General features: G+C 43.8%; 1 protein-coding gene across 4 annotated transcripts in view; it reads left to right on the top strand.

The window, feature by feature from the left end:
- LOC121276332 (leukocyte elastase inhibitor-like) overlaps positions 1 to 18,021 on the top strand; it is a 49,403-nt gene extending 31,382 nt beyond the window's left edge. For all 4 annotated transcript variants that reach the window (XM_041184614.1, XM_041184612.1, XM_041184613.1 and 1 more), the window contains 4 exons: positions 1,736 to 1,853; positions 2,967 to 3,109; positions 11,633 to 11,797; positions 16,541 to 18,021. In XM_041184614.1, the coding sequence (XP_041040548.1) occupies positions 1,736 to 1,853; positions 2,967 to 3,109; positions 11,633 to 11,797; positions 16,541 to 16,945 (831 nt within the window). In that variant the 3' untranslated portion in view covers positions 16,946 to 18,021. The remainder of the gene's footprint in view (positions 1 to 1,735; positions 1,854 to 2,966; positions 3,110 to 11,632; positions 11,798 to 16,540) is intronic.
- The last annotated feature ends 5,905 nt before the right edge of the window (positions 18,022 to 23,926 follow it).

Raw genomic sequence — 23,926 nt, 5'->3', positions numbered from 1 at the left:
TTGGCCCTGCAGCAAGATCACGGCTGATCTTCCACCTTAACTCCATCCAGTACTGACACAATGGGCTGAATGGCCTCTTTCTTTGCCATAATTGTCGATGGTCCTAAACTGCCTTCCTGTGCTATCCCCTTAATTCTTTAATTCTATTTGTAGCCAAAGTTCTCTTGAATATACTGACTGAATACCCACAGCTCTTTTGAGGAATGAATTCCAAAGGTTCATAACCCTTTGAGTGAAGAAATTTCTCCTCATTTCAGTCCTAAATGGCTGACCCCTTTATTCTGAGGCTGTGACCCCATGTTCCAGATTCCCCGCCAGAGGAAACACTTTCTCAACATCCACCCTGTCTAGCCTCTTTAAATTTGTACTTCAATTAGGTCACCTCTTGTTCTCCTAAATTCGAGGGAATAGAGGCCTAGTTTACTCGATCTCTCCTCCGAAAAAATTCCCTTATCCCAGAAACCAGTCTAGTGAACCTTTCTGTAGAGGAAGTATGTCCATCTGCAGGTAAGGACCCAAAACTGCACGCACACGTCCTGCAAGGTGAACATATTGTAGTAAATCAATGTAGCATTGTTTGGAGTATTGCACTTGGGGCACTGACTCTCAAAAAGGCAGTATTGTGGTAGGTAGCAAGGTCAAAGTCGACCTTAGTGTAGATGGTTCACTCTTGAACCACAGATCCAATACCGACTGTTGAATGATTATAAAAATTATGCCAAGCCTCAGGCTGAATTTTTAAAAATAAACTAGAATAGTCTAGCCAGAGGACACCGATTTAAGGCAATTGGCAAAAGAAATAACAGCAATTGTGAGGAAAACATTTTTTTTGAATACAGTGAGTGGGTAAGGCTTGGAATGCACTGTCTGAGTGGAGGCAGATTCAATCGTGGCTTTCAAAAGTAGGTTGGATAATTACCTGAAGAGAGAATTTTCAGGGCTACAGAGAAAGGTTGGGTGTGTGGAACTAGCTGAGTCACTCCTGCAGAAAGCCAGCATAGACATGATGGGTCAAATGGCTGTCGCCTTCTGTGCTGTAACCATTCCATAATTCTATTCTAAAAATTTTGAAGCTTAATTTTGTAGTGATTCTATGAAAGTTAGAATGGTTAAATGCCCTCCATTGCATTAACCAATACTTACATGTATACCAAATTACACAGCAGAGTGTTATTTAGAAGTATTCAGGAAGGCATCCAATTTCCTGACAAAATGAGCCCTCAACAGTTTATTATGCAGCAGATGTTTTTTTTAGGAGGAGATTGTGTAATTTTAAAATGCTGTTATTTTAACTTACTGATGGATAAAAGTAAATAAAACAAATGAGAGGCAAAGGTTGTCTGCAGAAGATTAATTTCCATCCTTTGCAAATGTTGTTTTTCTGAGTGTGCAGAATCACTTCTGGTTGGGAGTTGTATTTAAATCTAGAGCCTGTAAGCTAATCTCTAGTTTACTTTTCCATTGATCTTGTGTTTGAGTTGGTGAGCACTTGGAGATGCTGGGCAAGTCATGACCCACAAACTTTAGCACTATACAAAAGGCAGTGAAAATCCACAGGGATATAACTTGAGGTAAAGGGTGGAAATGTATTTGCCCATTTTGTTTTGCCTGCCTGCTGCCCCATTCACTCTAAGCAATGCCACATTGTCACTCCATTCCAGTTGTGAAATTCATATTCAAATGGTGGAAATTAGAAAAGTTGATTATCTTTGACATGTCACCTGTCATCCTTCAGGATTTCCTTGAGGCCACTGTGAAGTACTATCAGGCAGAGTTAGCTGCTGTTGATTTTATCAATACAGCAGAAGAAGCTAGACAACAGATCAATGCCTGGACTGAAGCACAGACTGAAGGCAAGTGCTGCTAAATAGAAACTCTTTTTCCAGCTCTATTCTCAGCACCTCTCGAACGACTCTACTGTTGCTAAATTATCAGACTGTATCTGACATCCAGCACTAGGTCAGCAGAAATCTCCTCCAGTTAAATAGGAATGACTGAAACCATTCCAAACTCCGTTCCTTAGCTACTGACTTCAGCCCTTTTCCCTGTCAACAGCCTGAGATTGAACCTTAGTCACATTTGACCCTGAGATGAGCTTCTGACCACATTTTGTGTCATTACCTAAGACCACTTATTTTCACTTCCATAGCTTTGGTTCTGTCTTGGCTCATCTGTTAAAACCCTAATTTGTGCCTTTACCTCTAGACTTGATTCTTAGAATGTGGGAGACCAGCCAGTAGTGTATTCAATCATCTGTAAACTGGAGGTCATCCAAAACTGGCACCAAGTATTGTTCTCCTATCGCTCATGTATGTTACTGGTCTGGGAGCCAATGTCTGATTTTTAAAATTCTCATCCTTGTTTTCAAATCTCTCCATGACCTCATCCTTCCATATCTTGCTAACCCTCCAGTTTCACAAACCTCTGCACTCCTTTGGTTCTGGCTATTTGAACATCCCCAATCTTAATCACTCCACCATTGGTTGTCATGCTTCAGTTGCCTAGTATCTAACCTCCAGAATACCCTTTCCACCTCCCTTTAAGAGACTCCTTCAAATCTACCACTTTGGTAACCTTTTGGTCATCTGACCTAATATCTCCATGTGGCTCGGTGTCATACCGTTTTCTACCGCTCCTGTGAAGCGCTTTGGGATATTTTACTATGTTAAAGATGCAGTATAAAAACCATTGGTTGTAGGTACCTTCAGAATGGCTAATGCTTCCCAAATGGTCTCATTTCCAATGTAGTTCCAGTCACAATTGTAAGGCATCAATCTGTAAATGTTAAGTAACTTGTTTCAGGAACAAAAATCTCCTCTTGAGTCATGAAGCACCACGCAGTTGTCACATGATGTAAATACTTTAGTTCACAGCTTTGTGACCTTTGCCATTCATTTCATTATGTTTTCTTTTTTTAATTGATCTTTGACCTGATATTGTAAGTTTTTTTTAAAATTATCCTCCAGGCAAGATCAAGAACTTGCTACCTAAAGAAACTGTTGACCGTGACACCAGGCTTGTCCTTGTGAATGCCATTTATTTTAAAGGAAACTGGGAGAAGAAATTCCTAGAAGGAAATACCCACGAAGGACCATTCCTAATAAATCAGGTAACGAGAGAGAAACTGAGTGATGGTATATTGACTGCTTGATGAACAAAGATTCAAATGGGAAATCTAGCAGAATATTGCTGAGTGCCCCCAATAAATTCCTGTCCTTCATGGTATAAATTTACACATTTGTATTTGACTTCCTTAGCTTGGCCGATGCACGGGATAGAGACCAATGCATTCTTATAAGATTATAAGAAATAGGAACAGGGATAGGCCATTCAGCCCCTCAAGCATGCTCTGCCATTCAATAAGATCATGTCTGATCTGATTGTGGCCTTAACTCCATTTTCCTGCCTGTCCCCATAACCCTTGACTCCCTTGTCGATCAAAAATCTTTCTAACTCAGCCTTGAGTATCTTCAGTGACCCAACCTCGACTGTTCCCTGGGGAAGAGAATTCCAAAGGCTAACAGCCCTCAGAAGAAATTCCTCATCTCCATCTCAAATGGGAAATCCCTTATTTTTAAACTGTGCCCCCCTAGTTCTAGATTCCCCCACAAGAGGAAATATTCTCTCAGCATCTACCCTGTTGAGCCCCCTGAATCTTCTATTTCCCAACAGACCATGAAGTGCCTGTTTACCTTAGTGAGAGAGAGATTTACAAATTCCAACTCCCTACCCCAAAAGGTTCTGATCAAAATGGAGCATTTTAATGACCCGTAAAGATATACCGAGAGTTAATTGTGACAACATCAACTTGCAAGCTGAAATAGTAAAACGTCCCAATGAACATTAAAGGAGTGTTATCGAATAAAATTTGACACTTGGCCTTTTACAGCTTTTACTAACTCTGCTAGTTCCATAAATCCAACACAATTATTTCATGCTGTGATGCATGTAGTAGAAGGATCTGGTACCTAAAGGGTTAACATGGGACTGAGTACAGTACCGCCCACACAGTGATGTAAGAAGGCACATGACGTACAGCTGGGGCCGGTCTAGAGATGAGTAACTATGTGTAGGGACCTAGTATGGGATTCTCTCCAAACCTACTGTAAATATGTACATAGTTAAGCAATGTTAATAAAGACCTCCTTGTAACTTATACAAGGCTACTCCAGGGTGTTCAAGCAGTATTCTTCATGTAGAGCGACAACAGAATATATCATGGTACCAGTGGTAGAATCTATCATGATGACATTGTGGTTGACCTCAGTAATTTTTTAAAAATTACTATCAAATGAGAAAGTGGCCTTCACAAGATTTGTTTCTTGATTTCACGGACAAGCAAAAATTTAGGGCCAGGTTTTCTGAGCCATCGGGTTAGTTGCCAGCAGTGTAACAGAACCCTTTTTTTAATCCACTGAGGCTTCACTGGCAGGGTTAGGAAGGTTAAGAAGGTATAGTTGCACAGCGTGGGCATGTTTGTTAATCACTTGTACTTCACTATTGTAAATAAACTCCCAAGAACGTCTCCCTGCCTTTGGCTCCATGTTATGATGAGCAATGTTAGTGTCACTCAGATGTGAAACCTTGGTTCCTGCACAAAATAAAGGCAGGCGTCTCAGTCCAGGGCCTCTTCCCTGTGCAGTGTGTAATGGTCCGGCTTCAGACTCACTGGACACGTTAGTGATGCCTGCACCTCAATGGGGGTTGTCATTGCTGTCAGAATGTTGTGGGCAGGCATCACAGTTCCATCGTTCTCTCAACATGTTTTTGAGGTGGGGCTGGCCCCCATCTCTTCAGCATCTGTGACCAGTGACGTGCTCCTGAAGGGGCCAGGTGCTGAAGGCTGACAAAGGATCAGGTGCATTTAAAGTTTCACGACTGCATCTCTATGATATGGCCCTGCTCAGAGTGCAAGCGGATTGCCCTCAGCCAGACAGGTGTCAGACATTCTCAGAGGCTGTGTGAAGATCTGTGGAGCGTCCTCACTGCATGTCCACATCATCATCATCATCCTGGAATCTAGCGACTATTAGGGCCTCCACTGTGCCTCCATGACATGAGCCTGAGATCTGAGGGCATGTGTGTGGCTGATGGCCGCACAAGAGTTGAACATTCCCAGATGCAACTTTTTCTAATCCCAGGTGAAATGCACAAAGTTCTGTGCCTTTGTCAAGATGGCGTCCATGGCCTCCTGGATACTCTCTTGTGGAGGCTTGCGAGACCCCACACCGATCACCTGTGGAGCCCTGGAAGGAGCCACTGGTGTAAAAGTTGAATGCCATGGTCACTTTCACAGCCACTGACAGTGGATGCCCTCCGTGTCCCTATGGCGCCAAATCCTGAGGATGCCAGGACTGTCCTCACTGTATCTTGTCATCATCCTCCATGAATCTTGCATCCATGAGGACCTCCCGAGCACACTTGCTCGTTGGGCCAGTGCAATAGCCCTTTCGCCTGCATCCTCACCTTTTTGAGGACCTCATCACCATCATCCCCTTTGACATCATCCTCATTGGAGGAGACGTGCAGATCTTCCAGGTCCTCCAACAACCCCCCCCCCACCGCCGGCTCCCCGACCCCCACCACACAGCAAACCATGATGCCATGATGACACGCAACAGCTTCTGCGGACTGTATTGCAGTGCTCCACCAGTCCTGTTGGGGCATCAAAACCTCATTTTCAAAATGCCTATCATTTGGTCCAACAATGTTCTGGTTGTGGATTGAGCCTCATCTATACCATTGCTCTGCTGTGGTTTGAGGCCACCGCATGGGCATTTTCATGCAAGTCCTCTGTGGGTAGCCCTTGTCCCTGAAGAGCCGGTGTTGCAGCTTCGGTGGACCCTGGAAGATGTCAGGGATCTGAGACTTGCGAAGGAATTAAGAGTTGTGGCCATTCCCTGGGAATCGTAGGGTGTGTTTGTGGTGGTTGCAGACCAGCTGAACGTTCAGCCGGTGGAAGCCCTTGCGGTTGATGTGGTTGCTCGTTGTTACTGGGGTCTAAGCGCCACATGAATGCAGTCGATGTGGGAAAACCGGAGTTCTGCACAAATCGCAGCTCGCCTGCTTCCTGGCTTTTCTAATCCCAGGCAAAATGCACAATGTTCTGTGCCTTCGTCAAGATGGCGTCCATGGCCTCCTGGATACTCTCTTGTGGAGGCTTGCGAGACCCCACACCGATCACCAGTGGAGCCCTGGAAGGAGCCACTGGTGTAAAAATTGAATGCCATGGTCACTTTCACAGCCACTGGCAGTGGATGCCCTCCATGTCCCAAGGCGCCAAATCCTACTGCAGGTGGCATATGTGACTGACCAGTTCCTTGAACATGCCCAGACTTCGGTGACGCTGGGTGTCAGTCATCTCTAGGAATGACCGGTGCTGTCTATGGACCCTGGGTGGTGCCTATGAGTGATGGCTTTCTATGGATCTTCAGCTGTGTGCGGAGCAGGCCTTGCCGCCACTTCACCTTGAGGGGGATGCTTCTCCGTTTGCTGAGCCCAGCCCTCCCCCACTCTACACGCCTCTCTTCTCTGCTCTCTATAAGCCATGAAACAAAGCGCTAAATCACCCAGCTCCATGATCCTGATGTTCTCCTCCTGCAGAGTCAAAGAGACGTGTGGGTTAGCATGTATGTCCTAAGTCTGAAGCCGCTCCCCCACCCCCAAAGAATACGCAGCACAGCGCCTTTTTGAAGTCCTACGGGGCAGTGCTTGTGAGCGCTGCACAAGGTTGTGGGCCCTCGCCCCCGAGTTCCCCTTGAAGTTCAGGTCGACAGGTGCTTGCCTTTTTAAAGGCAGCTGTGACGGTACGCCATTTCGAAGTCATGCCGACTTAGGAGGTGAATCTGACCTGGGAGAAGGCTGATTCCAGCATGAGGGCACAATAATGAGATGCGAAGGCATTAAAATTAAATCCGTGACATTGGATGGTGGGAATCACGGCCAGCCATTGACTGGCGGTGTGGGTGATCGCAAACTGGTTTCGGGACAGCGCAAAACTGACCTTTGGCTTCCGCGCCATATTGACCGCTCGTGCCTGTCCTGCCATGACACCTGCCGCTAACGGGACCGGGTAATTCCGCCCAATCAGCAGTTATGAACTCTTCCCTTCCGACTGCTCTGGCTCACCTCCTGGCCTTTTAATGAAAGAATCAGCTTTAAGCCGGCCCACAACTTCCTACCCCGAGATTCTCTTTAACAACTGACACTTACTGGCTAGTAAGTATTGACCATCCAGGATTGTCCTGGGGTTTCCAGAAATTATTACTCTCCTCCTCCATGGTACTGTGAGCAGCCAGGGAGAAAAATCACTGCAGCATCAAAAAAGACAGGGCAGAATCTTCCTCCCTACTCCAAGCTTGGTGGCAAGAGCAGAAGTCGGGAGTTATTCCCACTTTGAGTTGTGGGGGGGGCGGTTGGAGACAGGGAAGATGGATGAACACATGATCTTCAGCTCATTAATTATGCATCGGCGAGGAGCACGGTGAATCTTGTGGCAGGGGTGGGCAGGAAGATGCCGTCTCTGCTGTTACCTCCATGGGGTCGAATGTTGGGGTGCCATAACTAAATGGCACCTAGACACCCATTCCCTCACTGCAGGTCAGGAGCTCTGGATCTGTCGAATGTCGAAGGGAAGACAGCAACATGCGACCACCCCCCTCTCTCCACCCCCCCCATGGTTCAGCGGCATCTTCCTGCAGATCCTCCTCCGGGAACCATGCGAGGTGCTGTTTCCCAGGGAAGGCAGCAGGACGATGCCCCCCGACTCTGATCAGACCACGGCAGCCTGGCTGGAGGTCGCAGCGGAGGGTAGTGTCTGTGGGGTCCATGGGAGAACTGCCCAGCAGTGCAGGAAAAGGATGATCTGCTGAGCTCCGCCAGGTTAAATACACCGTCTGCTCGATTCAAACCGACACACGTAGACACACACACGTAAGTGTGCAAGTGCCCAGGGATGTCTCAGGCATTTGGGTTGCAGCACGCAGCAGCAGGTGGGATACCTGCACTGAATGTGTGTGCCAGCCACTTTCTGATCTCGTTCTCACCACCACCAGTTGCAGGGCGAACAACTTCTTAATCATCACCTAAGCAGGGGGGTGTGCTCAGCAGCTGCCAGAGGGCATGCATGCTCATGTAACCATTGGGATGATTCAGTGCTCCTTCCACAGGAGAAGAATTCACTCAACAAGTGGGAGCGGGCCAAAACTGGCTGATATATCAGAGCCCTCGCCCAGTATGAGATGGCTATGGAACTAGCCAGGGAGGAGCAGGACTGTGCATGATTTTGCTGTCCGCCCGCCTTCCTGAAGATTTAAATGGACCAGTATGACGTTGGGGGTTCCTCCTGCATCATTTTCCCCTCAGTGAGCGGGCCCCTTTCCCAAATCGCCGAGGGGAAAATCCTGGCCACTGTTTCTTAATTTCTTCTGGCTAGGTGTAGCATTTCACCTTCTCTCTCTCTCTCTCTCTTTTTTGAATTTGGGCTATTCTGGTTTCTTTAAAAATGCAAATGTCCCCTTTACACCTCACATTCTACAACTTCACCATGTTTACCTAGTTAGCATTTCAAACCTAGCTTGTGATCTATAACAAAACTTTCAGACCAGCTGTCTCTAATTCAATTAAGTCTCTCACACACCCTATCACCCTGAAGCTGCAACCCTAGCGCATCCCTGCTTCTCCGGATATACTGTCCACCCCTCCAGGTTCCCCAGATTGCCTGTCACCTGTTTCCAGCCTTGGCGCAGCTTTTGCTACAGGCACCCATCTGAGTGATGGACCTCTAGAAGGCGAAAAAATGCCCACTGACCTCAACATCTACCTCGCCAGGTTACACCACTTGTGTACAGTCATAAAACTGTTCTAAATTCTCACTGGTGGGGAGCTTAATTTGGAGGGGGAGCTTTAATTCTGGTGAGATGGCCTTTTGATGAGCATGCATGAGATGCTATTGCACGTAAAAGAGCTTCCCAACATCGTTCGTTGGGAATCTCATCCCGTCTTTAAGCCACCGAGAACACAATTCTTACAGTTCATCCTGATGTCAGCAAACTGATTTTTGGCCTCACACCAAATTAAGTTCCCCAGCCCACCAAACTCTCTGCTACCGGCAGGACTGGATGATTAAGTTCCCCGGCCCACCATACTCTCTGCTACCGGCAGGACTGGATGATTAAGTTCCCCGGCCCACCATACTCTCTGCTACCGGCAGGACTGGATGATTCCACCCAATTAGTTTATTGTATCGATGATGAAGCAGCACTGAATCTGAACCAGGGAGTGAATTCGCCATTATGACAATATCAACTCGGGTACTGAAACTACCCCAAAACGAAGAGAAAGCAAGAGTTGATAGAGAAATGAAAGACACAAATATTAAATCTCCAACAATAGTTAAAATCTGAAAGAATGAGACTCCATACTTCTACAAGTTAATTTTCAGTGCCAGAGAGGTGGTTTGCTTATAATTCACAGTTTAAAAAGGTACTTGTATTGGAATGGACAAGCTGTCAGAGCTTCTCGGACAGTAACTTCCAGGTTCCAGTCACCAGAAGCTGCCCTCTGATTTACACTTAAATAATTGTGCCATTTGATCACTCACTTATTTCCACCATAAAATCTGGCCCAGTGGGTGCCTGCTAAAATTGGAAGGAAGTGACTAATGGTGTATCTCAAATTAATGGATTTGCTCTGTGGCATCAATTATTCAACTATATATTGATTGATGATTCTGATATAGGGCTCTTATTGTGTTAACAGAGTTTGCTGATGACAGTGATTGGCTGTACACTAATTTAGTGTAAATAGGAAGCATAAAATTACCATTGATATATTTGCATTGAAATCCATCTACCACAGTTTTGCCCACTTAACCTTTGTGAGGTCATCCACTTTGGACCCAAAAAATTGAAAATTAATACTTTTTAAATGGTAAGCTAGGAACAGCATTAATATGAAGAGATTTAGAAGTCCATGTGGATTGAAATGTAATAGACAAGTTTAAAAAAAAAATCTAAAAGCTTAATGGAATATTGGCTTTTATTTTCGCTTGCTAGATAGATAAAAGAGAGGGTGTTTTTGCTGCAGCCATACAAAGCCCTGGTTATATTACACCTGGAGTGCTGTGTACAATTCTGGGCACCACACTTTTAGAAGGGATATATTGACCTTGGAAAGGAGTGCAATGTAGATGGAGTAGAATCTGTCAGGGCTACAGAAGTTAGGCCAAATGACCCAGGCTAAATTTATTCCAGTCACTACACTTCAAAAGTACTTCATTGGCTGTGAAATGTTTTGGGATATTCTGGGGTCATGAAAGGTGCTATGTGAATTTTTAAGGCTTATATTCCTTTGAATATAGAATGCTGAGGAGTGATTCGATTTGAAGATTTTATTTTAGAATTTTGAAAGCCATTGGTAGGAGGTGGAGGTGCTGCTGGAGGTGTTCATGCAGGGCAAGGGGACATGACCTTAAAATCAGATTCGAGCTGTTCAGTAGAAAAGTTCGGAGACACTTCCTCATTGCAAAGAGTGGTGGGTGTATGGAAGTCATTCCACAGAAAGCAGTAGATGCTGGCTCAATTAATCATATTTAAAATGTGATTCAGGTTTTGGTTTCTAGTCAGGGGTACTATTGGATATGGATTCGAGGTAGGTGGACAAGGTGAGGATACAGATCAGCCGCAATCCCATTGAATGAATAGTGGAACAGACTCGAGGGCTGAAGAGCTACTGCTGTTCCTATGTTGATAATTTGGGATTTGCAACTCTTTGTTGCTGCATTGCAACATTTAAAAACTGATTTTAGAGATTATTTGCCAACTTATTGGGACCTGCATTTGAATGGTGTCTGCCATTAGTTAGACTTGCATCTGCACACTTCATCTCAAACACAATTGTCCACAGTTTCTGATAAGGACACAGTGAGGGGAAAGGGGGTGTCTGGCACCTCAGTATTATCTCCTTAGCCAATGAGATTTAAGGATTAGAAAATAAATGCCAGACGGTGAAGGGTGAATGACAGGTCAGATTCGGGAAGAAATGGTCAAGTAGTTGTTCTTCACAGCAGAATTACCTGAAGAATAGCGCAGATTTGTTTTCCTCTGTTTCCCAAGTTGCATAACCCTAAGCACACCACACTCCAATTGCATATTTATATGAAAGGGAATGTCTAGTTTGGCTACATGATGCACAGGGAATTTAGTTAATTAAATTACTGTGTTTTACTTTGCCTGAATTTTGACAACTTTGTCTAATGTTGTGGGCAATGTTCCCTCTAATTTCTCATTAATGGGCATGGCTGGCTTGTTGTGCTGCATGGTCCCTTTAAGATTGACACATGGCCATGCATCTTAAAGGGAACATTGCTTGAGCTTGGTCCATTTGTTCCCTGAGCTGCACATTCCCTATTACTGCGCACACTTTCAGCTTTAGAGAAAGCATTGATCGTAGCGCATACCATGCACTAACTAACGTTGAGGAGTGATAACATGTTAAAGCTGGCTGAGCAGATCATCATTGTCTTGGTTGTACAAAGTGGAAGGAGGCTTTATTTTGTAACCACCTCCTCTAGAAATGATTTTGTGTGTTTGTACGTTCTCCAGCTTTGCTAATATTCTCTGTTTACTTGCAGAATGAAACTAAACCAGTGCAAATGATGTACCAAAAGGCCAAGTTTAATATGGCCTACATTCATGAAATTAAGGCCAAGGTACTCGAGCTCCCCTATGTCCAGAGTGAGCTGAGTATGATCATCCTGTTGCCAGATTTGGAAGACAATGCCAATGGGCTGGAAAACGTAAGTTGGAAGTTTTTAACATGAAACTTTATCTCAAGTTATTCAGAGGGAACAAATCAGCTGAGGGGATAAAAATGATCGGCTCATCTCACCCAAAAATAAATGCACATGACTAAATCCAATCTCATGACTAAATGGGAGTAAAATTCAGATAAACAATCTATTGAAATGTTTTATGATTAAGGCTAAAATCTGATTTGACCAACTTTTTTGTGTTATAAGGTAAGTGGGCCAACATTCTGACTGCCTTTGACAGCATTTGACAATTTGGCATCAAGGAGCCCTAGCAAAACTGCAGTCAATGGGAATCAGGGAGAAAACTCTGCAATGGTTGGAGTCACACCTAGCACAAAGGAAGACGGCTGTGGTTGTTGGTCAATCATCTCAGTTCCAGGACATCACTGCATGAGTTCCTCAGGGTAGTGTCCTAGGCCCAACTGTCTTCAGCTGCTTCATCAATGACTTTCCTTCCATAATAATGTCAGAAGTGGGGACGTTCGCTGATGATTGCACCATTTGCGACTCCTCAGATACAGAAGTAGTCCATGTCCAAATGCAGGAAGACCTGGACAACATCCAGACTTGGGCTGACAAGTGGCAAGTAACGTTCATGCCACACAAGTGCCAGGCGATGACCAGCTGCAACAAAATAATCTAACCATCACCCCATGACATTCAATGGCATTACCATCGCTGAATCCCCCACTATCAACATCCTGGGGGTTACCATTGTCCAGAAACTGCTCTAGACCAGCCATATCATTACTGTGGCTACAAGAACAGGTCAGAGGCTAGGAATCCTGTGGTAAACAAGTCACCACCTGACTTCCCAAAGCCTATCCACCATCCACAAGGCACAGGTAGGGAGTGTGATGGAATACTCTCCACTTGCCTGGATGAGTGTAGCTCCAATAACACTCAAAGCTTGAAACCATCCAAGACAAAGCAGCCCGTTTGGCACCCCATCCACGGTCCCTTCACCACCAACGCACAGTGGCAGCAGTGTGTAGCATCTGCAAGATGCAGTGCAGGTGCTCAGCTTCCTTAGACAGCACCTTCCAAATCCATGACCACTACCACCTAGTAGGACAAGGGCAGCAGATACTTGAGAACACCATCACCTGGAAGTCCACCTCCAAGCCACTCGCCATCCTAACTTGGAAATATATCGCTATTCCTTCACTATCATTGGGTCAAAATCTTGGACCCCCCCTCCCTAACAGCACTGAGTGTACCTCCACCACAGCGACTGCAGCAGTTCAAGAAGGCAGCTCACCACCACCTTCTCAAGAGCAATAAATGCTGGCCTAGCCAGTGATGCCCACATCCCATGAACGAATATTTTTTTAAGAAAAAAAATTCTGCTTGACTCTAATTTGTAGAAGTGATACACGTACATTCAAATCCACCTGTCACTTGGGTAAATTGCTAGGTGGTTTTGCTTTTAAGGAAGTTTATCTCGTCATTGTCCAACAACTGCAAATTACATAAGTGTTCTTGTTTGGCCTTTTTGCTAACCAACAATAAGTAAATCTTGACCCTTCTGTCAAAACACCTTTGAATCTGAATGTTTCCTCCATTTCTCCAGAAGAGCTTTTTTTGCGGGAGTGCAACCTGAGTATAAGATGTCTCCTCTGCTGCTTGACATACATCTGTATTACAATTGGAGATGCTGCTCCAATGTTTAAAAAGGTGCAGAAAATCCTCTGGGACAAATGTCCAGAGTCCATGTCAGCATCTGAGGGCAAAATTACACTGCCCTGCACCTTGGTGTGAAGATTGACATATTTTTCCAACTAAAATTTACTTGTGTTATTAGGCTAGCAACACAGTCAAACAACTAAAACCAAAGGTTTTTTTTTATTAACCCATTGATGAATAGTTTCAGATAGGTGAATGATCCATGATTAACCACTAATAACCTCCATTGTTTAATGATGAATAGCACTTTTTTATTTTAATGGCCATCTCGTTGTGTGATCTGTTGCAATTGTGGTACTTGAGTTTATGTTCATCTTTGACAGTTGCATAAAGTGCCTTCAATTTGTTAGCTGTATGGGAGATATTAGGTGGTGGTTCCCAGGGATCTGAGATTCAATTTGGATGAAGGGATACTTGTATATGCAAGTTTGCAGATGACACTAGAGATGGCTTGGGGAGCTGTTTTTAGATGGGAGCTGGAAGTTACAAAGGGCCATAGACATAACTATGTGGGCAAAACTATGACTGTCCAATATGAGGTTAGGATTGATCGGAGAATGACAGGTCTGATCATTTTCTTTTCATGAATAGACTAGTGGAACTGTGGAGAAACAATGGGATTTAGGTGCCCATGCAAACTAGGGTTGTCAACTCTGCTTGGAGGTAGTCCTGAAGGTTTGATCATGTGATGTCTGACTGTTCCCACACTTGCCTATTAAAAGGTTGGGTCCTTTTTAGTTGAGTAGCATTGCTCATGCACCTATAACCAGGGCCAAGAAGTCACCTGTGAAAGGGCGAATAGAGGGCAGGGAAGAGGGAAAACCACGGGTAGAGGAGCAGGCAGGAGGGAAGCCAGAGTTAGAAAGAACTTTGATTACACTAATAACTCTGACATTGCACAGACATCTAATAGTCACACTGGAAACAATCTGACTTTTCCTCCTAATTAGCAGTAGCTCATAACTCAAGTCTGTAGATAAATAGTAGTAACTTGTGTGGTGCTCTGCTATCCTACCTGTAACTAATAGTAACTCTATAAGATAAAAGCAAAATACTGCGGATGCTGGAAATCTGAAACAAAAACAGAAGATGTTGGAAAAACTCAGCAGGTCTAGCATCATCTGTGGAGAGAGAAACAGTCAACGTTTTGAGCCCACTCTGAAGAAGGGTCATACGGACTCGAAATGTTAACTCTTTCTCTCTCCACAGATGCTGCTAAACCTGCTGAGTTTTTCCAGCATTTTCTGTTTTAGTTTCAGTAATTCGATAATATTTTTATGCTGCAACTAAAGCTGGAATCTCCCTGCACTGCCAGAACCAGGATGCATTATCTTTTAAATTTAGAGCTGGACCATTAGGAGAGAGAACATTTTTTTTCCATGCAAAGGATAATGGAATTTTGGAACTCTCCCAAAAAGGCCTAAACTGCTGAGTTCAGTTGAAAATTTCAAGACTGCGAGGTTAACATTTTGTTGGTAAATAAAGTTGGGGTACGGATTGAATTATCAAGGAGCATAAAATAGTAAAACAATTTACAGTTACAATGAAAAAGGGAGTCATAGAAATTGGATCATTTGTGGGATTGACAGGTTACTACCACAGTGAACAAAAGAGAGCAGAAATATTAAATAATTATTTGCTTTGATATTGACCAGTGAGATAGAACAGATGGATATGACATTGAGTCATATGAGAAATGCATTTAAAATACAAGATGTAGTGAATAAACTAAACTCCAGGATAATGCCCCAGTCCAGATGGCTTGAATTTGCATATTGTAAAAGAATCTAGGGATTGATAACGGAGACATTATTGCACATATTTAATAAGTCATTAGCTATCCGCCAGTCATGGGTCACTAATATAAATCCTATATTTAAAAAGAAGGATGGAACATGTCCTTGAAGTTCTAGACCAGTCAGCTTAAATTGGTGGTAGGAAAGAAAAATATGGAATCTCTACCAAAGGAGAGAATGGAAATATGCCTAAAAATAGAGATATATTAATGGTCTGCATGGATTTCAAAAGAGAAAATCTTACTTGATCAACCTTATTGAATTTTTTTTCTTTGAGGTACGAGAGAGCGAATAGGCAGTGATAATGCTGCAGGTGTAATTTATCTGTATTTTTCAAGTGCCCCAACAATCTAACGAATAAGATGAGAGAATGTGGAGTTGGAGACAAGTGGCAGAAGTGCTAGCGGCCTTCAGGACAAAGCAGAGAGTGGGCATACAGGGTTAGTTATTCAGAGTGGCAGAAGGTGGGGACTGGTGTCCCACATGGATCAGTGCTTGGACCACTGCTGTTTACATTTCACATTAACGATTTGGACTTTGGAATCAAAAATACAATTTCTAAATTTGCAGATGACACCAAATTGGGTGGAATAGTCAATACTGAGGAGGACTGCAACAAATTACAGGACAATGTTGTTTGCCCATTCTGCAAGTTTAAGATCAACACCGATTAAAAGTGTGTCAGTAACAGGGTGATCACGTTACTTGGAAGGTGCAAGCCTAGGTGGGGTAGACAAACAAATGGATCTGGGTACAAATACATCAATCACAGTTAGCAAGGTCATTTAAAAAAACAAACCAAGCACTAGCCTTTATTTCTAGAGGTATAGAATTGAAAAGTATAGAAGTTATGTTAAACCTGTATCCACCCATGTTTGACCACACTCAACCAGGACTGCAAGCAGTAATCTTGCCATTTTATAAAAAGTACATGGAGGCACAGAAAGGGTGCAGAGAAGATTTACAAGCATGATACCAAAAATGCATGGGTATACACAACGGGAAAGGATTGACAGGCTGAGTTTCTTTGTGTTGGAGGGGGGAGGGGTGACCTAATAGAGGCCTTTAAAATTATGGAAGGTTACGGACTGACTTCAACAAAACAAATAAGGTCACCGACTGGCAGCAGAGACACAAATGGAGTAATACTGATTCCACGTTTCTTGAAAGTGCTGTTTGTTTTAAATACTCTGTATCAAGGTTGATGTCCAGAACTTTTAACATTTGGATTGATTTTTATTTTTAGCTTCAAAATCAACTCACCTTTGATAATCTGATGGATTGGACCAACCCAGAAAATATGGGTAATGTGGAGGTGAAAGTTATGCTGCCCAAATTCAAGCTGGAGGAGAAATATGACCTTGAATCAACCCTTACCCTTATGGGGATGGTAGATGCTTTTACTACTTTACAAGCTAACTTCTCTGGGATGGCTGAGGGAAATGATCTGTTTTTGTCAAAAGTTGTTCATAAAGCTTTTGTAGAAGTTAATGAAGAAGGCACTGAAGCAGCTGCTGCCACAGCGGCTATCATTATGTTGCGAAGTGCAATAATTACACAGGAGTTTGTGGCTGATCACCCATTCTTGTTCTTCATTAGGCACAACCCAACGCGCAACATTTTGTTTTTTGGGAGGTTCTCCTCCCCTTAAAACAATGCCTTGAGCTGCAGCTATTGCCACCCAACCCTGCTCAGACCAATTTTATAAAGTCTAAACAAGTGGTTTTCCAACTATGCTGAACAGAACCTTTGACAATCTAATGCATTTCTCTGAATCTACAAGGTACTTAACTAGAGTGGACATTTAATGGAAGTTGAAAGAGAGGGTAGAATGAAATAAAATGCATATTGATTTTTAATCAAGTCATAAAATTACTGTTGTTTTATCTAATACACTTCCAGAACTGAACAGGAAGATTAAAAGTCTTACTAGAGGGGCCATGTTGCAAATCACATTGCCTCGTATCGTTTGGTATGGCAAAGAATCTATGATAGTGGGGGAGGGTTCTAATACAGAAGTTTGAAAAACCATTTTGTCCGGACATTTAATTAAAAATAACCAAAGGCTGTCTTCATTTATGCAATGTAACAAGAGGACCAAAGTAATGTGACTTTGATTTTAATTTTAACTTTTCATCCTATCTGGCTCAATAATGCTTTATTCCAAAACTAAATACAGCATCTTAATTAATCAAGGCAGATGATACACACACACACTTCAAACCCTATTAAAGCATTTAACAGTTTCTTTTATGGTTTGAGTTGTTATTTCACTATTGTATCTGAGGCTTCCTTCCAATTTTGCTCAGTTTGTGATTACTTTCCTAAATGTACCATTTTTCCCAACTTAGACCTGTATCCCCATTTCCTATTCACCACTTTAAATAAAAATCATATTCTAGATTAACCTTTTCTGTTCTCTTAACCGTATTGTACACTTCTCAGATCACTTTGGATTGTTTCTGTCCAGACTTGAAGCACTTCGATTTTTGAAGATTTTAATAGTGCAGTGATTGTATGTAGGGGAATGTGGTTTTACTGCAAAGACTGTTCAAATTTCTGGAGAACAATTTGTGTTTATTAATACCAAAAAATAGTACAATGTCTTGTTGTGTATGCTGCCTTTGTTTGGCCTTAACCTATATGTTGAAGACTGCAATTTTAAAAAAAAATGTATAATTGATGATCTATTGTAGCTGATGGCAAAATAAAATGCTTTGCATTTGCCTCATGTTTTCTTCATTTTGTTCATGACTGAGATCAGAGGGAGGAAACAATTGGACATTTTTTAAGACATTTCACTGTTGTCAATGTTGCCCTTAAAAGGGCAACATTTTGTTACAATGGTCAAGTTTATGATGTTTTAGGACAATGTATTTTGGTTTGTGTTCTAGTTGGGGACTGAATCTTTAAATTTTGGGTAAATTAAGGTGATCATGTGACTTGTGGCACCTGCCTGATGATAAGCTTGGGGGGTTTAATTGTTCCAAGATCAAGGGCTCGGATTGTGTTTTTGTAAGGGAGGTGCCAAATGTTAATTCCTGGTGATGATGACTGATTCTAAGCCCCATTGAAGAGCCCCTAATGCCTCCTAAAATGCAGAAGGAAGAAAGGGGTTATCAATAAGTTGTAAATATATGTGCTGGAACCTGTCCCATAGTTTCTCAGATGAACGCAATGGTGATATCTTATTAACATTCTACTTGGTTGCAAGGCTGTCATGTTTCCTGTTGCCATGGAGTGGAGGGTAGAGAAGCCATTTTGAGATCATGTTACAGGCTTCCCTATAAACCCAGGGATATCATAGACAGGGGGAAGATGCAGTTTGGTTTTGTGTAGTCTGCAGTCAACTGGGAATTGGGGAGCAAAAAGAGATGGATGTTAGCCAGGCCTGCACCTTAAGCTGAGAAAATGCTGAATCAATTATTCACCATGTGGAATGCAGGTGGGAGCTTGTACTCTGTTTGTTTGAAAACCAAGTTCATGAGCAGTTGCATCAAGGCTGGAGGATTTGCCTAGCTGAAGCTAGAGGGAGAATCCCCAACAAGCTCTCGTTGGAAGTTAGTGTCAGAAGGAAAAGAATAAGAACAGAAGCAAAGCCCTTAGGTTTCAGGGAAAGCGAGTGTCTACGTGTGAGACCGAGTAAGGGAATAAAATTGAGGTTTTTGATCATCAGTAAAAGTAAAAAGGGACAAATTCTGTTTGGTTGTTTCAAAGTAAATTGCTATGACTAGAAAGTTAAGTGTTTTGTCTTTAGACGTTGATACAGTAAAAGTTATTTTTCAATATGAATCTTGACCATCCTTTCCAGCTAATAACTAGAAGTTCAAATTTCCCTTAAATTTTTGAACAGTATCTATGGAGATCATAACAGTTTTGAGGAATTTGCTTTGTTCCCCATCAAGAATTATTGGCTCTTTACACTGACTTTTCAAGCTGGTTGGTATCAACTTTTCATTGGTTTTCAGTAAACTTTCCACTCTTTTACTGTGGAGGAAGAGAATACAATACCACTATCATCAAAGAAACCTTAAAGTTGAGGTGGAACTTGAGTGGATTTAATACAAATGAGGGAAAAATAATGGAATTTGAGCAAGTGTTCAGGACCTGATATTTTCCACCTTGGTGTTAAAGAAATGGATGAGTAAATTGCAAAAAGCATTTGTATTTTTCCAGAGCTCTCCAGATTGAAGAATTGTGCCATTTTGGGGAATAAGAAAATTACAAATAATATTCCATTATTTAAGAAGGGAGGGAGAAGTGGGTGACCACAGATGGACCAGTTTAAAGTTTGTCATTATATGGGAGAAATTACTGGCTCCATCACAGTGCATTCATAATGTGGCCCAACCAGTTGAGTATTGCCCTGGGGAAAATCCTTCCAACACATGCCGATGGCAGGTGGTAAGAGTGGGAGAGATTCCTGGTTAGTCGTGGGATGGAAAAAGCATTAGAGCCTCTACTGTCACCTCTTTCCCCCACCCTTGGCTGCAGACTACAAGATGCATATAAAAAGTGTATGTTGCCACAGCAACTCTGACTCCCTGAGTTAACTAACACCACCACTGGCTCCATCATGCAGTGAGCATTTGGACAAGTACCCATTCTTTGTGATGATACGTGATCAACCAGGCAAGTCTGAGAAATCGTGAGGATTTCTTTTTGAGAAGGTCACTGATGTTGAAGAGGGAAGTGTTTTATATGGGCTTCCAAAAAGCATTTGGCCAGGATTTGCAAAACAAATTGCTCTCAAAAACCCAGAAGATCCACATTCATTTCATAGCCACTTCCAACAACCTTAATGGGCCCTTCACCCATTGTCGAGGAACCCTCACCCTCCCACTCTACTGCATCCCACTGCCTCTTTTAACCATGACTGTAAGCTTCCACCATCAATACCCTCTGTTTGCTCCCCAGGATTCCACTATCAATACCAAGCCTTCCCTCTGAACCCTTCCGCACCCGCCCTCCTCCGCTTTCACAGTCCCCTTCTCCACCACCCCCCCCCAACTCACAGCTTTCTGCTGCTCCCATGGCCCTTGCAACACTTTCTTGTCCAGTCCCTAACTGCACCCAACCAAGACCCCGCAAGGCTTCATAATTTGCCGTCATACCCACCCCCCCCGCCCGACCACTTTTGACCTATCCACCTCTTCGTGCCTCTCCTCCTTTCCATGTGCTCCATGAACCCCCCCCCCCCCCAGACCCGGTCACCGCACACCATCCAGCTGCTCCAGCCATCCAACATGGTAAGTCCCAGTGTATGGACACCCACATTTTCTAGTTGCACTCTGGACCACCATGAAATCCCGCCGGCAGGGTGGTTGATCAGACAAAGTGGGGCGGGGGCAGGGACAATTACGGCCGGGTGTTAGTTTGAATCCCAACAATGGGATGCAAAAGTTTCCTCGCGGCCTTTGATGGGAATGGCGATCCACCATCCTCCTGCTATGGCGGTCGGGACCACAAGTTCCCACCATCAATCACCAGCATCGGAAAGCCGAATTTTCCTTTTATGCCTTATTGTCTGTCCCCATCCACCATGAACCCTGCTGATGGGGGGAGGGGACGATTCCACTGACAGTAATCGGTGCATCATATTAAAGGTGTAGATGTTATTGAAATGTATAATTGCCCAAATTTTTGTGGTCAATGGCAAACAAATTGTTCATTATGGTTACAACTGCCCAGAGGCTTTGGACGCGGTTGATGGCAACTCCCTGCCAGGATCCTGAGGTAGCCCATGCGTAAACAGGGCAAGCACCAGTGTCTCTTCAACCAATCGTGCTGAAGAATGTTTACTAGGCCCGCAGAGTCTAAACCAGGGAGTGGCAGCTAGAATAGTTAGGGAAATATAAGATCCTGTACAGCAAGTGAAATAAAGAGGGGATTAAGAAGAAGAGATAGAGATCAAGTTGAGCCAGGATTTTATGGCCCCATCCACCCGGCAGGATACCACATTCCTGCCGAACTGAATGGAGATTTAAATGGCTGCCACCAGAGGCAGACACGCTACGGGGGCGGGGGGGGGGCAGCGCAGAGGTTTGGTGGGAGGGGGGGGCAGCGCAGAAGTTGGGGGGAGGGGGGTAACATCCTGGCCCAAGTTTTATTTTTTGAATCTCCGACAATTAAAATCTGAAATAATTGTATAAGTAAATTACTGTCTGTTCAGTAGATATCGTGCCATTTAAAAATGTACTTGCACTTGTATGGCCCAGTCCTATCTTTTTCCTGACATGTTTGGTCTGGGATGGAGGGGAGAGAAATGGGGGCTTGGGAAGTAGGGAAAAGGGTGCATGGGGAATGGGGGAAGAGGGTGGCAGTGGAAGGTGACAAGGGTGGAGTGGGGGCTGGGGAGTGAAATGGAGACAGGGAAATGGGACCCATCATTGCCCACAGGACAGGAGAAATGGCAACACGTTGGTGAGTGGGAGCAGCATCAGGAAAAGAGAGGCTTCACATGACACATGAGTTCCCCAGAGGGGTCAGACCTGTTTGTCATCAATTTGGTATCAATGGATCAAACCTCTAGGAATGCTTGCAGCCAGAGTTGGCAACCCTAGTCTTGAGTGCTAATAGGAGTTTAAGACTGAGTTCAGTGTGGAACTGGACAGTGAGGTTATGTATTGTCTGCTTCAATCTGAGTGAGCAGCCAGGGAGAGAGTTGGAGTCCATAAGACCATAAGACATAGGAGCAGAAATTAGGCCATTCAGCCCATCGAGTCTGCTCCGCCATTCAATCATGGCTGATAAGTTTCTCAACCCCATTCTCCCGCCTTCTCCCCATAACCTTTGATCCCCTTACCAATCAAGAACCTATCTTTCTCGGTCTTAAATACACTCAATGACCTGGCCTCCACAGCCTTCTGTGGCAATGAATTCCATAGATTCACCACTCTCTGGCTAAATAAGTTTCTCCTCATCTCTGTTCTAAAAGGTCTTCCCTTTACTCTGAGTCTGTGCCCTAGGGTCCTAGTCTCTCCTACTAATGGAAACATCTTCCCCACGTCCACTCTATCCAGGCCTTTCAGTATTCTGTAAGTTTCAATCAGATCCCCCCTCATCCTTCTAAACTCCATCGAGTATAGACCCAGAGCCCTCAAACGTTCCTCATATGTTAAATCTTTCATTCCTGGGATCATTCTCGTGAACCTCCTCTGGACCCTCTCCAGGGCCAGCACATCCTTCCTGAGATATGGGGCCCAAAATTGCTCAATATTCTAAATGTGGTCTGACCAGAGCCATATAAAGCCTCAGCAGCACACCCCTGCTTTTATATTCTAGTCCTCTCGAAATAAATGCCAACATTGCATTTGCCTTCCTAATTACCGACTCAATCTGTAAGTTAACCTTAAGAGAATCCTGGACTAGGACTCCCAAGTCCCTTTGCACTTCAGATTTCTGAATTCTCTCCCCATTTAGAAAATAGTCTATGCCTCTATTCATCCTACCAAAGTGAATGACCTCACACTCCCCCACGTTGTATTCCATCTGCCACTTCTTTGCCCATTCTCCTTACCGGTCCAAATCCTTCTGCAGCCTCCCCACCTCCTCAATACCACCTATCCCTCCACCTATCTTTGTATCATCTGCAAACTTAGCCAGCATGTCCTCAGTTCCTTCAGCTAGATCATTAATGTATAAAGTGAAAAGTTGTGGTCCCAACACTGACCTCTGCAGAACTCCACTAGTCACCAGCCACCATCCTGAGAAGGACCCCCTTATCCCCACTCTCTGCCTCCTGCCAGACAGCCAATCTTTTATCCATGCTAGTACCTTGCCTCTAACACCATGGGCTCTTATCTTACTGAGCAGCCTCCTGTGCGGCACCTTGTTAAAGGCCTTCTGGAAGTCCAAGTAGATGACATCCATTGGCTCTCCTTTGTCTAACCTACTCATTACCTCTTCAAAGAATTCTAACAGATTTGTCAGGCATGACCTCCCCTTGATGAAACCATGATGACTTTGCCCGATTTTACCACGCACTTCCAAGTATTCTGAAATCTCATCCTTAATAATGGACTCTAAAATCTTACCAACGACTGAGGTCAGGCTAATCGGCCTGTAATTTCCCATCTTTTGCCTCACTCCTTTCTTAAACAGGGGGGTTACATTAGCGATTTTCCAGTCCTCTGGGACCCTCCCTGACTCCAGTGATTCCTGAAAGATTGCCACTAACTCCGCCACTATCTCTTCAGCTATCTCCTTCAGAACTCTGGGGTTTAATCCATCTGGTCCAAGTGATTTATCCACCTTCAGACCTTTCAGTTTTGCTGGCACCTTCTCCTTGGTAATGGCCACCATACTCACTTCTGCCCCCTGACTCTCTTGAACTTTGGGGATGTCACTCGTGTCTTCCACTGTGAAGACTGAATCAAAGTACCTATTCAGTTCCTCTCCCATTTCTTTGTTCCCCTCTACTACTTCTCCAGCGTCATTTTCCAATGGCCCAATGTTCACTTTTGCTCCTCTCTTACCCTTTATATATCTAAAACAACTCTTGCAATCTTCTTTTATATTACTGGCTAGTTTACCCTCATATTTAATCTCCTCCCTCCTTATCTCATTTTTAGTTGTCCTCTGTTGGTCTTTGTAGGCTTCCCAATCCCCTGGTTTCCCACTGCTCTTCGCT

Source organism: Carcharodon carcharias, chromosome 3 (genome assembly GCF_017639515.1).
Source record: "Carcharodon carcharias isolate sCarCar2 chromosome 3, sCarCar2.pri, whole genome shotgun sequence".
NCBI classification, from domain to species: domain Eukaryota; kingdom Metazoa; phylum Chordata; class Chondrichthyes; order Lamniformes; family Lamnidae; genus Carcharodon; species Carcharodon carcharias.
The sequence above is the reverse complement of the archived record's forward strand: the minus strand, read 5'-3'. Positions and strand labels throughout refer to the sequence as shown.